This window comes from Salvelinus fontinalis, chromosome 5 (assembly GCF_029448725.1).
Source record: "Salvelinus fontinalis isolate EN_2023a chromosome 5, ASM2944872v1, whole genome shotgun sequence".
In the NCBI taxonomy this organism is placed as follows: domain Eukaryota; kingdom Metazoa; phylum Chordata; class Actinopteri; order Salmoniformes; family Salmonidae; genus Salvelinus; species Salvelinus fontinalis.
Genome location: NC_074669.1, coordinates 57,286,038 through 57,299,737, shown reverse-complemented (window position 1 = coordinate 57,299,737; position 13,700 = coordinate 57,286,038). Strand labels below are relative to the sequence as shown.

The following is a 13,700-nucleotide window of genomic DNA, read 5'->3' as shown; positions in this document are numbered from 1 at the left end:
TGTCCTTTACTCTAGAATGGCCAACCACATGTGGCAAACCCGCCATTCCCCCCACCATCCACACCCGCATCGTCAATGGCGAGCCAGCCAACCCACACTCCTGGCCCTGGCAGGTGTCCATGCAGTTGAGACACTGTCTGTCTAAACTCTATTTAGGGTCATTTAGATCCATCAAACCCTGTTATTCTAGAATCAAATCCAACATGGCTGCCTGGTTGCCACCATGTCTTAGGCCTATACCCATTATGCATCAGGGAACATCACGAATGTGTCAACTATTTTACAACAACAAGTTAATTCATTTACTCAACATCTCATCTCTCAAGGGCAATATCACCAATAGGTTTTGAATGAGATTCTCTGTTATCATGATGCAGCTACGCTAGTCCCAGGGACAAGACTTATTTCAGTTGGGACATGTTTGTTAATTGACATCATCATTACATGGATCGAATTACACACACACACCCTGAGACTGCACACACACACACACACACACACACACACACACACACACACACACACACACACACACACACACACACACACACACACTGCTAATAAAACTTAATGAGATGAGTCCCTTCAGCTCAACCTACTCCTTATTTAAAACAACTTTGATTATGTCAGAGGCATCGTCGTACGCGATGCTTGTTTGTGCGTGTGTGTGTTTGTGTGTTTGCGTACTGTCTCACAGGTTTGGCCTTTAGAAGACAAATAGGCACGACTGGCTCACCATTGAAGGAATAGTTCAAACAAATTACAAAATTACATATTGGTTTCCTTGCCCTGTGAGCAGTCTAGGGACACGGCCCATAGCATGGATTGCTGTCTTACCTTGTCCATAGACTGCTTACAGGCTAAGGAAACCAACATGTCATTGAATAATTTGGGTGATCTATCACTTTAAAAGCTGATGTTTTATTTTCCCAGGTTTGGCCTAGCAGTCAGGAGACGCCCAAGTTCTTCCACACCTGCGGAGGAACTCTCATCCATAAGAACTGGGTCATGACAGCTGCCCATTGCTTCATACGGTGAATGAACTACAGGTTGAGTCCCAAATGGCACACTATTTAGGGCACTACATTTGACCAGGACCTATAGGGAATAGGGTGCTATTTGAGACCCATAGGCCCTGGTCAAAAGTAGTGAAATATATAGGGGAAAGGGTGCCATTTGGGACGTAGACACAGAGACAGAATTACTAGAACAGACATTCTCATTCAAGTCAACGGTCCATTCCATGTTGGGCGGTAATTCTATTCCTATAAACGTGCACTCCCCTCAACTGTGTCACAGGTACACATCACCGTACATGTAGGCCAGCATGTCCCTATGGTGTGCACAAAACAAGACCATTTTGGCATACATTTTGACCTTTTGAGATTTTAAAATGTACCTTTTACATTTGATTGAGCTGACACAGTGGTGTGAAAAGTACCCAATTGTCATACTTAAGTAAAAGTATAGATAACTTAATGGAAAATTACTCAAGTAAAAGTGAAAGTCACCCAGTAAAATATTACTTGAGTAAAAGTCTAAAAGTATTTGGTTTTAAATGTACTTAAGTATCAAAAGTAAAAGTAAAAGTATAAATCATTTTACATTCTTAATATTAATATTAAGCAAACCAGACAGCACGATTTTCTTGTTGTAGTGTGCCAGGGGCACTCAGATATAATTTACAAATGGAGCATTCGTGTTTAGTGAGTCTGCCAGATAAGATGCCGTAGGGATGACCAGGGATGTTTTCTTGATGTGCTTGAATTAGAAAATGTTCCTACCCTGCTGCTAAGCATTCGGAATGTAACAAGTACTTTTGGGTGTCTGGGAAAATGTATGGATTAAAAAGTACATTATTTTCTTTAGGAATGTAGTGGAGTAAAACTGAAAGTTGTCAAAAATATCTATAGTAAAGGTACAGCTACCCAAAAAAACTACTTAAGTAGTACTTGGGACTTGAAAGTATTTTTCCTTAAGTACTTTACACCACTGAGCTGACATTACGTAATATTGTTCTGTGTCTTGTTAAGTAAACAAAACAGAAAAGTATTTTTAGACCATGAAAGTTGAGAAAATGTCCCTCCCTGTGTCTGGAGCCTATTATCTTAATGCAGACAGGCAGTTCTTTAGGACGCCTATGCCTCTGTCTGTCACAACCATTACCTAGGTCCTTATCTAAGGCTTGTTACAGGGCTGGTGCTGTGTCTTGTTAGTACAATGAATGTCTCCAACTGTGTATAATGACCCACAGAGTTAATTCTGCCCTGTCACAGAGAACCATGCTGATAGATAGGAATTGATGGTATGCTGCTACTGCCAGCAAACTCTGTACGCTGTAGGTTTTTCTGTCAGTTGGTGGTTGGTTTTGTACATAGAAATAGATCCTTCAAAGGGTATATTCCCAAGTCAAATCATTCAATTTCTATGATGTAGTTATAGGTGGTTGTGTTCAGGAGGATGTCTGCATCAGTGTGTGTGTTTATACAATGAGTGTACAAAACATTAGGATATATATGATATGTGTCTCTCTCTCTCTCCAGGTACGCTGACGAGCTCCAGCGCTGGAAAATGTGCCTGGGCAAACACAACCTCACGCTCACAGAAGACATGGAGCGCTGCTTCGGCGTGACGGGCATCTACCGCCATGAGGGCTTCAAGTACCCCACGTTGCCCACGGTGGAGTTCGACATCGCCCTCGTCAGGCTGGGTGGGGAAGTGACCCCCAGCGATCAGATCTCCTACTCCTGCCTGCCCTCCCTGGAGGAGGTCCTGGAGGGGGGCAGGAAGTGTTACGCCACCGGCTGGGGAGATGAGACTGGTGAGGGGTTGTGGGGCTTTGGGACGTCCACGATTTGCTGTGACCTCTTTTGTCTCATTTGAGGAATTGTTTGCGTCCCAAATTCCACCCTGTTCCCTATATGGAGCCCTACGGGCCCTGGTCAAAAGTAGCACACTGTATAGGGAATAGGGTGCCATTTGGGACGCAGTCGTTGTGTAGTGCAGATACAATCAATGTTATGCCATCGGCTGTGGAGATGAAGACTGGTGAGGGCTTGAGATGTTTTGTGATGTCTGCCATTTATTGTGAATCCTATTGGAGGACACCATGATATTGGAGCCAATTGGAGGGGTAGCCCAGACCAGCGCCTATCAACCCAACACCTTATGCAAAGTGATCTAAATCTCTTGACGAGGTTGCTAGGGGTTGGGTTAAGGGTGCTCCAATATGCATTGTGCAGATAAGTGGGATACAGTCAGAGCAAGATATTAGGATTGTGACCTAATTTTCCTATCAGAAAAAAACATATGACTCTTCCCTTCCACAAATATATACAAGCACGTACAAGCTACAACAAAATACAACAATCCATCCACCATAATGAATTCCTTGACCGGTTTTCCTATTTCCATACTGCCAAACCTGGTTCCAGTTCTTCCGGTGCTTTCACCCCCTCTGTTGGTTAACAATTGAAAATACATCCACTGAATTTCAACGTTGATCTCGCTGTACACTTCTTTGGCTGCGTTTACACAGGCAGCCCAATTCTGTTCTTTTTTTGGTCTTTTGACCAATCACATCAGATCTTTTCAAATCAGATCTTTTTCAGCGCTGATCTGATACCAACTAGTGAAAAAATGATAGCAATTGGGCTGCCTGTGTAAACACAGCCTCAGTTTTCTATGAAAAAGCTTCTAAAAAGGATAAATGTCAAGCACTATCAGTTGATAACAATAAACTAACTGGAGCAACTCGTTTATTTTTAATCAGGCGATTCCATGAATACCAAAGTAGCTGAGGACCAAACAATAAATTAACCGGTTCTATCTTTTTTAAGCAGGTGATTCCATGAATGCCAAAGTGGCTGAGAGCCTGAACCAGGTGGCCCTGCCGGTGGTGCCCTTCAACACCTGTAAGAAGATGGACTACTGGTGGTTCCAGGTCAAGACCTCCATGATCTGCATGGGCTACACCTTGCCTGACGAGCTCAAGTCTGTCTGTCAGGTACTTAAGTGGGAAAAGATACCCATAGTATTATACTGTATAATGCAAAAAATTATCCATTGACTTATGCAGTGATTACATGATACAAAAAAACGATTTGATTAATGATGTCATGGTTGTGTTGATGATGTCATCAATATGAAGTGCTGTTGACCCTCGTCATGTGACACAGGGCGATTCGGGCGGTCCCCTGGTGTGCCAGGACTCTCCCAACGCTCCCTGGGAGGTGCACGGCATCACCAGCTTTGGTCCCAATGGCTGCATCATGGACAAGAAACCCTCTGTGTTCACCCGTGCCTCGGCCTACATCCCCTGGATGGAGAATGTCATCCGCAGGGACATGTACAACCAGCACAGTAGGTGATTTATTTTATTTAACCTTCATTTAACTAGGCAAGTCAGTTAAGAACAAATTGACATCCTACCCCAGCCAAACCCTTACCCGGACGACGATTGGCCAATTGTGCGCCGCCCTATGGGACTCCCAATCACGGCCGGTTGTGATACAGCCTGAAATCGAACCAGGCTCTGTAGTGACACCTCTAGCACTGAGATGCAGTGCCGTAGACCGCTCCGCCACTCGAGAACTGGTTCCAACCGGTCTAAATCGGTTTCTAATATCAGGCTTTTTGGTTGATTTGGAGTGGCGTGACATCTTTTTTTCTGCTCCTTTCTCTCTCTCTTTCCCTCTCTTTCTCTCTCTCTCTTTCCCTCTCTCTCTTTCTCTCCCTCTCTTTCTCTCTCTCTCTTTCCCTCTCTCTCTCTCTTTCTCTCTCTCTTTCCCTCTCTCTATTTCCCTCTCTCTCTTTCCCTCTCTCTCTTTCTGACCACCCTCTTTCTCTCTCTCTCTTTCCCTCTCTCTCTTTCTGACCCCCCTCTTTCTTTCTCTCTCTCTCTCTCTCTTTCCCTCTCTCTCTTTCCGACCACCCTCTTTCTCTCTTTGTCCCTTCTTGTTCCTTCCTCATCTCTCCTTCTGTCCTCCCTTCAACTTACTCCCCATCCCCTTTCCTCCTCTCTTTGTAGCATCTGGCTGCGGCGGGCCAAAGGACCTGACTGGCGAGAGCGGCGTGTTGTCCAGCATGGGGCACCCGGGCAGCTACAGTAACGGTGCCCACTGCCAGTGGCACATCAAGGTGCCCGACGGTAAACTGGTCCACCTGCACTTCCACAACTTCTCCCTGGAGGACACCCAGCTGTGTCTCAACGACAAGGTCACCATCAACGACAGCTTAGCCAGCCTAGGTACAGCCGTATGTAAGGGTCTTTGGTGTGTGTGGGAGGAGGGGGGGTAGGTGATATGGGGTGTGTGCGTATGTATGTGGCTTGCGTGAGCACACACACACACCCTGTCTGACGATTAATTTGCGGGGTCACTTGTGTCTGATAAATGAGATTACTGTGTGCTTTATTGTGTCTCACCTCAAACACGTCAATGTCATTACTTTCCAATATGATTAAGAGTAAATGACATTTCAGAGTCAAGTTGTTTGCTCAGGCAGCCGTACAACTGACTGGAAGGCAAGATGAAACCCTTTGACAAGAAAGCTGTAACAGAGAATGCTCTTGTCTCTTCAACAACTGATGTGCTTTGTCAGCCAGGACACATATTGATGGATTTGATAATAGAGTAGTTGAATATCATTAATCACAGCAGACAGATTACTGTCGTTATCATAATGACAGTTGTAGATTAAGGCCCAGGAGACTCTGTTTGCACAAAGAGATTCAGCCAACAATGTTTGATTAGCCTTTGAAACCCTTGATTTGTCTCATATCAGAAGAAAGAAAGAACTTGCTTCTCTCTATCTATCCTGTCAGTACATATGAAGGAGAGGAGACCAATTAAGTGATGCACTGTATGCCTCCTTATGACCTTATGATCTTTATAACCTCAGTAAGTCACCTTATAACCTCCTTATGTCTCCTTTATAGGTACCTACTGCAGTCACATTCCCCCTCAGGACCTAGTGAGTATCGGTGACAGACTGAGCCTCTATTTCTCCTCCAACAACAAGGTGGTGGACACCGGCTTTAGGGCCTCCTGGAAGGCTGTGGACCCCAGCCAAGGTGAGTAGAGCTGGGCTTCAGGGCCTCCTGGAAGGCTGTGGACCCCAACCAGGGTGAGTAGAGCTGGGCTTCAGGGCCTCCTGGAAGGCTGTGGACCCCAGACAGTGTGAGTAGAGCTGGGCTTCAGGGCCTCCTGGAAGGCTGTGGACCCCAGCCAAGGTGAGTAGAGCTGGGCTTCAGGGCCTCCTGGAAGGCTGTGGACCCCAGCCAATGTGAGTAGAGCTGGGCTTCAGGGCCTCCTGGAAGGCTGTGGACCCCAGCCAGTGTGAGTGGAGCTGGGTGAATGGACAGACGTTCCTTGTGGAAGAAGCCTCTAAGCACAGTTCTAGGATCAGCACCTTTAGCAACCCTCCTAATGTGAACATTCACCATATGGCGGCCATGGCGGAATACATATCTGACTTCAGATCACTGCTTAGGCGCACCTTCAGTTTCACCACTAAGACTAACATTCTTATGGATTTACACAAACTCTTTACACACAGACTCTCCCCACCCTCCTCTCTCCCACTTCCCCCTACAGCTTCATGTGGAGGTGTCTTCAGCAGTGAGCAGGGAGAACTCACCTCTCCTAATTGGCCTAACAACTACCTAGACCAGGCTGTGTGTACCTGGCGTATCTCCATCCCCTCAGCTAAGAACATCCACATTGTCTTCACCCATTTTGAGGTGCAGGCCGTGAACCAGCTGGGACAGTGTGTGGACTACGTGGAGATCTACGGTGGAGCAGGGTTGACCTCACAAGGCTGGTACCATAGCGATAACACTATAGAGACGCCATTAAAATAGGATTCATAGAGGATATTTTGTTGGATTTCTGCAAACTGCTGTGGATTCAAGTTACAAATTGTCATTTTTTCAAGGGTGCATTACTTTCATCAATGTAACTAAGTACATGTGATAAATCTACATTACTTCAATAACATACTTTTCTTATTTGTACTTGGTTACCTTTGCAGGTCGCTTCTGTGGCTTTGCCCCGCCCCCCGAGGTTACTGTCATCGGCAACACGGCTGTGGTCCGTTTCCACAGCAACAAAGCCAATGTGGAGAAGGGTTTCCGTGGTTACTGGACCACTGATCCCAACATGTTCCCCACTCTGCCTCCCCCTCCCGCTAACCCATGGGACAACATCACTATCAGTTAGTACAACCGCTGGTTAACCACAGATCGAGGATCAGATTACCCTGACACAAATCCTAACATGAACCCAATTTAGGGGGAATAAAAATATCTGACCTTATATCTGTGTCAAATGCAGATTGAGGACCATTTTACTGAGAATGTGTTTTTCTATGATTGTGTTTTGCTTTTCGTGTATTGATGTGCGTGTTGATGTGTATACAGGGCTCATCTGTAAAAGAGACCTTGGTCTCAGCATGACTCCCTGTCAAAAGAAAGATTAAATTAAATAAAAATGGCCAACTTCTACCTTCTCCTCATGGGATGTTCATCTGGACAACTGCTATGTTTACTACAGAGACATTGTCTCTAGGTACATCATGGAGCCTTGCCAGCTCAACCAGACTTCAGTTATAAGTGGCTTTCCCTTTCCAACAGCAGGGTGACATTTCCCACTGACTGACACGTTGAAAAGACTTTCATGAGTACCTTTTATTAACTGTATATTGACCTGTCTCTCTCTTCTTCCTATAGGCTGGCCTGAGACGTGTGGGAGCCCTGCTGTACCCTTCAGTAGTGCCACCTTGAGAGTGGTCAACGGGGTAGAGGCTGTGCCCCACTCCTGGCCCTGGCAAGTCTCCATGCAGGTGAGGCCTGGGTTAGTGTGTGTGTGTGTGTGCACTACCGCGTATGTGCAGGACTTATTTGCAACTAGTGCCTACATGCATGTGTGTGCGTGTAATCATGTATGTTGATGAATCTCTCTCTCTTCAGGCCAGTCCGTTCAATCCCATCCCCTACATGCATGGCTGTGGAGGCTCCCTGATCCACAAGGAATGGGTCCTGACGGCCGCTCACTGCTTCATGGCGTAAGCACGCATGCACACACACACACACACACACACACACACACACACACACACACACACACACACACACACACACACACACACACACACACACACACACACACACACACACATTAACACATTATTCTATCCAATCCCAAAATGTGAGTTACAAGTAATAATAGAAACTCCCTTTAACTTTCTAACCTTAACCAAAAGTCCCTTCTCCCCCGACCCCATCCAGGCCTCTGGGTAACCCCACCTATTGGCGCATGTGTCTGGGTAAACACCACATGAACTCATCCCGGGACCTCCCTTCCCATGAGGCCTGCTACAAGGTGAACAGCAACTTCATGTTTATTTATTGAGATATAAAAGTATGTATTATCTAAGTATAAATTGTAATATGATGTCTCTCTTTCTGTATTGTCATTGATTGTTTTTTATCTCCTTCAATTTTATTGTTTTACTGTAAAGTAGGTTGTGATTTTTTTACATTTTTAATAACGTTTAATTTGATTCGATTTCTTTGACTCCAGGTGGACGGCATCATCAAGCACAAGGGCTTCGTGTACGAGCAGGACAAGACGGACATCACTAACGACATCGCCCTGGTGCATTTGAGCTCTGCAGTCAACATGACCAGGGAGATTAGTCCCGTGTGTCTGCCGGCGCTCGGCGCCCTGATGCCTGCTGGGAAACCCTGCTACGTCACGGGGTGGGGCGACGAGAAAGGTATGTTTTTTATGGTTTTTAGGAATAGTAGTTTATCAATAGGCACACTCGTAGGTGCACATACACAGACACACACCCTTGCAATTCAGATACATGACACACCACCTCAAATACACATTTGAAAATACACCATTTAAATACACCTTTAAAAACACGGCACATATTGCATAGCAACACCTACCTCTGCTGAGACTAAACTTTTAACTATTTTATGATGCTATAACAACATCAGCCCCAAAGAACCTCTCCTCAAACTGGCAGTGATAGCTCCACCCATCTCACCCAGCTCCCACTCTACTTGACACTTGACTGACATTAGCAGGGCTTTCCTCTCCTAGGAGGGATTATAAGCAGGCTACAATATTAACGCAAAGCCTGGTGTTGGCTGACTGGGTGTGTCATGTTCTTTTCAGGGCTGATAAAGTTTTCATGAGGCCAGGTGGCACTCCACAGCACTGACACCACATATAGAGTCTGAATCAACTCAGCACAGTATTGACACCACGTATAGAGTCTGAATCAACTCAGCACAGTATTGACACCACGTATAGAGTCTGAATCAACTCAGCACAGTATTGACACCACGTATAGAGTCTGAATCAACTCAGCACAGTATTGACACCACGTATAGAGTCTGAATCAACTCAGCACAGTATTGACACCACGTATAGAGTCTGAATCAACTCAGCACAGTATTGACACCACAGTATTGACACCACGTGCAACCGGCCCTCCCCCTTCCTCCCATCTCTCTCTCCAGGTAGCCTCTTCCCTGTTGTATCTGAGAAGTTGAACCAGGCAGCCCTGCCCATCGTCCCCTTCGCCACCTGCAGTAAGCCAGCCTACTGGTGGGACACCCTGAGACCCTCCATGATCTGTGCCGGATACGAGTCTCCAGACGAGCTCAAGTCAGCCTGCCAGGTAGACTACGGACCCCTACCCGGCTACAGTGCCTCGTTTTGGGCAAGGGGAGGAAGGGAGAGAGCCTGGTGGTACAACCTATTACACAGAGAGTGGCTCGGTTTGCTCTAGGAGAGGTTGGGAGAAAGCCTGGTTGTTCAACCCAACTAACCAGCTTTAGTGCTTCGTTTTGGGGTAGGTAACGGTAGGTTATGGGTGGTGGGCTGGTTGTATCACCTTGGCTTCTACCGAGACCAAGTGGCTTGTTATTATATTACACAATGATAATACAGTCCAGTGGTTTCTCCTGATTGGAATGCATTATGTAACAATTATGTAACACAGCACACAGCATTTGTTTGTGATCAGTCATTCTTGATAATGGTTGAATTAGTTTGTTGTTGTGGTGGGACAGAGGACAAAGAGCATAGGAACTACATAGTTGTCTGTCATAATGAGGGTCATATGAATGACAGCAGTGTGAGAGTCTTTGACCGCCACGTGCTGCTATGTATTTTACCCAGCAGCTCTTGTGCTACTCGCAGTGTTCTTTCCCTCTGTAGTGTTTTGTTACCGTGTAGCCTTAGTAGCCTGAGTACGTTGAGTACGTGTGCTTCCTATCCTATGATATGAATTAATGTCTGAAAATAATTCACTAGCGATTATGTTCTTTGCAAGATTATGTCGATAAAAGTAATCCAACTCTTTTGGGACAGTTGCTGGTTCAATCCTTTTAATATTTTAGTTGTCATCTATAATTACATTAAAATGTTCACTCTCCTTTCTCCTCATCCCTCGCTCCTCTCCTCGTCCTCTCCTCCTCTGCAGGGTGACTCAGGTGGCCCCTTCGCCTGCCAACCCTCAGCCTCAGACCCGTGGGAGGTCCACGGCATCGTCAGCTTCGGCCCCTTCGGCTGTGTCAAGGACAAGAAACCCTCTGTGTTCACCAGAGTGTCCTCCTTCAACGACTGGATCGATGATAACATGAAGAGGTTCATCTATGAAAAGTCGCTAGACTAAGGCGAAATCACTGATCTCAGAACTGTTGGGGGGTGTTGATGTAGATGGTAGATGGTAGATGGAGTTGCTACCTAACCACAGATCTAGGATCAGATTATAATTACTCATCTCAGAACTGTTTTGTCAGGTTGGATAGTGTGTGTTGGAGTTGGAACCTAACCACAGATCTAGGATCAGATTATAATTACTCATCTCAGAACTGTTTTGTCAGGTTGGATAGTGTGGGTTGGAGTTGGAACCTAACCACAGATCTAGGATCAGATTATAATTACTCATCTCAGAACTGTTTTGTCAGGTTGGATAGTGTGGGTTGGAGTTGGAACCTAACCACAGAGCTATGATCAGATTTGTTTAACCTGACGCATTACACAATCTATTAGGTAGGTGGGAAATGATCTGATCCTGTTAGGGCAGCTTGATCCTACCTTCTACACTCCTTAAAGTTTAACACTACAGTATTTATACACTGCAGGCCCCAAGAGGTTTCATAATATATTTGAGTCATTTAGCAGATGCTCTTACCCAGTGTGACTTAAAGGAGCAATTAGGGTTAAGTGCCTTGCTCATGGGCACATCGGCTGATACAGTATTTCACCTAGTCGGGGTTTCAAGCCTGACCCAACGCTCTTAGCCGCCAGGCTACCTGCCGCTCCAGTAGGGAGGTATAATACACTGCAGCACCACAGTACCTTATGGACATTAGGATTATACTGTGTATACCAGTACAGATGATTGTGGGAATACTTTTTGCATAATGTCTGTATATCAAACTCCTATTCTCACCATGTAGAAATATTGTAAGTAATGTGATCATGTTTCATGTTGCAATTGCTTCCATTCTGGACCTTTGAATAAAATCCTTATTTTGCATATTCTCCCACTTCTGGAACAGTAATGTGATTCCACATATTACCTTACAAGGCTTATAAAATCCTCTTTGTATGGATGTAGGCTGTTAAACTTCAAACACAGCTTACATCCAAATCCCCCTTTCCTCCCCAGCCTTAGTATACTGTCATCCATTCTCCCTTCTGACTCAGCCAAATCCTACAGGCAGACTCTTCAAAAATGATATTCCTTTAGTCACATGACCCATCCGCTCAGCCAATGAGAGCGCGGGGCTCAGATTTCAGCCCAGGAGGAGACAGACAGCCACTAATCTGTGTTTCAGAACAGGGGGTTGTAAAACAAGGAATCTCATGTGTAGACTGGAGTCTTTACCCATTGTTCCTCGCTCTACCTTGGATTATTTTTGCTGTTGATTGGGGACTTTTGGATGGCACTAGTCTGGGTGAAAGGGTTTGCCAGCTTTGGGCAAGGTTTAGGCGGTGTGTATTCGGGACAAGAGTGAAGAGAGGGAGAAGAAGGGAGGAGGAGAAGGAGGGAGGATAGTCATTTTTCTTCATCCTTCTTTTCTGCAGACTGCAGGCATTTCCCTGAGAGAATGGGGGCAGGAGCGCTCACCATCTGTGTAAGTAGCTACAAAGCCTTTTTCCTCAGCCGACCCGGGTGGCAGGCACAGGGGCTTCTATCTCGGTGGCAAGGGGCTTTATGGATATATAACGGGTCACTCTTACAGTTCACTCAGCCATAGGCAGCACACTCTTTTGTGTGTGTGCGTGTGACAGCGAGAGTTGGCTTTTACATCGGTCTGGGCACAGAGAGAGTCTTTTTAAAATGTCTTCTAGCTGTCACAGTTCTGCAGTCTGTTTCTTCCTGGCACTGAAACACTTTCCTCTCTCTCTACATCTCCCTCCACCTTCAAAATAACTTTATTTAGGTTACTGAACACAAACTCGCATCAGAGTAACAGGGACAAGATGTGTTTACTGAAAGTGAAGTACGTTCTCCAGCACTGTGTGTTCAGTAGGTAGACCAAGCTTTTCTCTCCCTGGTAACTCTTACTCGACATCACGTAATTCTGAGTCAGACTTCCCTAATGGGCTACAACACATAAACCCAGTAGAGGTGGTATCATGGCAGCATGACTAGAACAGGGCTACCTTTATGCTAACTAACTCTATCTGAGTCTAAATTCCTTAGCAATGATCCAGTGACTCAGTTTTTAAATGGGAGTCTGTAATGAAAGCCGTTATGACAAACTCCTAAAAAATATATATATTTAGCACCAGGAACATTTGAGGAATGTTATGAGTAAACCCTAGTCCGTTCCCTCAATAGTCTCAGGATTACTTGCCTCATAAGGACAACAACTACCCATAGAATGAAGTCTGTGATATGAGCTAGTCACTACTACAGCCTTCTAGTGGAGCAGCAGTTGTTACTGCTAGGACTGTTTTTCCTGTGCTGCTGCCATACCAGTTGCTCCTACGGTCACCCACATTGGGAGAGACAAAGAGGGGGAGGGAAGAAGAGGAAGCATGCTAGGGCATGCTATCCCCCTCTGTGAGTCAGTTCAGGAGGCAGCCAAACTTCTGTGTGGTCTAAAATCACCATACAATTGATTTATTCGCAAAAAGCTATGTAAATGACAATAGGCCCCCGCATCCCATCTAGACACTTAGGAGTACTTTTAAAGAAGTAGGCTTGCTCAAGTGTTCACAAGTAGTTGAAGAGTGTATGGACTACTCTCTTCAACACTCAACAGTTGCTACAAATGTAGGATCTTAATTTGAGCCAGTTTGCTACAGCAGGAAAATAATCCTGCAGCAACAGGAAATGTGAATTATTAAGTGGATTATAATTCATGGACATTTTTGTAGGGGTTGATAGATTTTTTGGAAGGTAAGGTCAAGTCTGAAATTTCGGGGTGAAAATTACAAACTTCAGGAGCCTTTTAAAACCTCAAATGCACTACATGTTTTAAATGTCCTGCGTTGCAGGAAAGTTATCCTGCAACAGGGTGATCAAATTGTCATCCTTCATCTGTACTGTCACTGTCCTCGAGGTGTTTATAGGAAGCCATTCTTTTACAGCGTCAAGAGGTTGTAGCAGTAGTGAGATAATGTCCTCTGGTGGGAGGGGAGGAGAGAGGGAAGATG

General features: G+C 45.4%; 1 protein-coding gene across 1 annotated transcript in view; it reads left to right on the top strand.

The window, feature by feature from the left end:
- zgc:154142 (uncharacterized protein LOC555481 homolog) overlaps positions 1–11,573 on the top strand; it is a gene marked incomplete at its 5' end in the record, with an annotated part of 30,103 nt that extends 18,530 nt beyond the window's left edge. Inside the window, 15 exons of the mRNA XM_055924244.1 lie at positions 16–139; positions 945–1,034; positions 2,544–2,821; positions 3,843–4,006; positions 4,179–4,362; positions 5,030–5,248; positions 5,939–6,073; positions 6,597–6,818; positions 7,033–7,215; positions 7,730–7,842; positions 7,970–8,064; positions 8,288–8,381; positions 8,583–8,778; positions 9,539–9,699; positions 10,507–11,573. Of these exons, the coding sequence (XP_055780219.1) occupies positions 16–139; positions 945–1,034; positions 2,544–2,821; positions 3,843–4,006; positions 4,179–4,362; positions 5,030–5,248; positions 5,939–6,073; positions 6,597–6,818; positions 7,033–7,215; positions 7,730–7,842; positions 7,970–8,064; positions 8,288–8,381; positions 8,583–8,778; positions 9,539–9,699; positions 10,507–10,698 (2,450 nt within the window). The remainder of the gene's footprint in view (positions 1–15; positions 140–944; positions 1,035–2,543; positions 2,822–3,842; positions 4,007–4,178; positions 4,363–5,029; positions 5,249–5,938; positions 6,074–6,596; positions 6,819–7,032; positions 7,216–7,729; positions 7,843–7,969; positions 8,065–8,287; positions 8,382–8,582; positions 8,779–9,538; positions 9,700–10,506) is intronic.
- Positions 11,574–13,700: the final 2,127 nt, after the last annotated feature.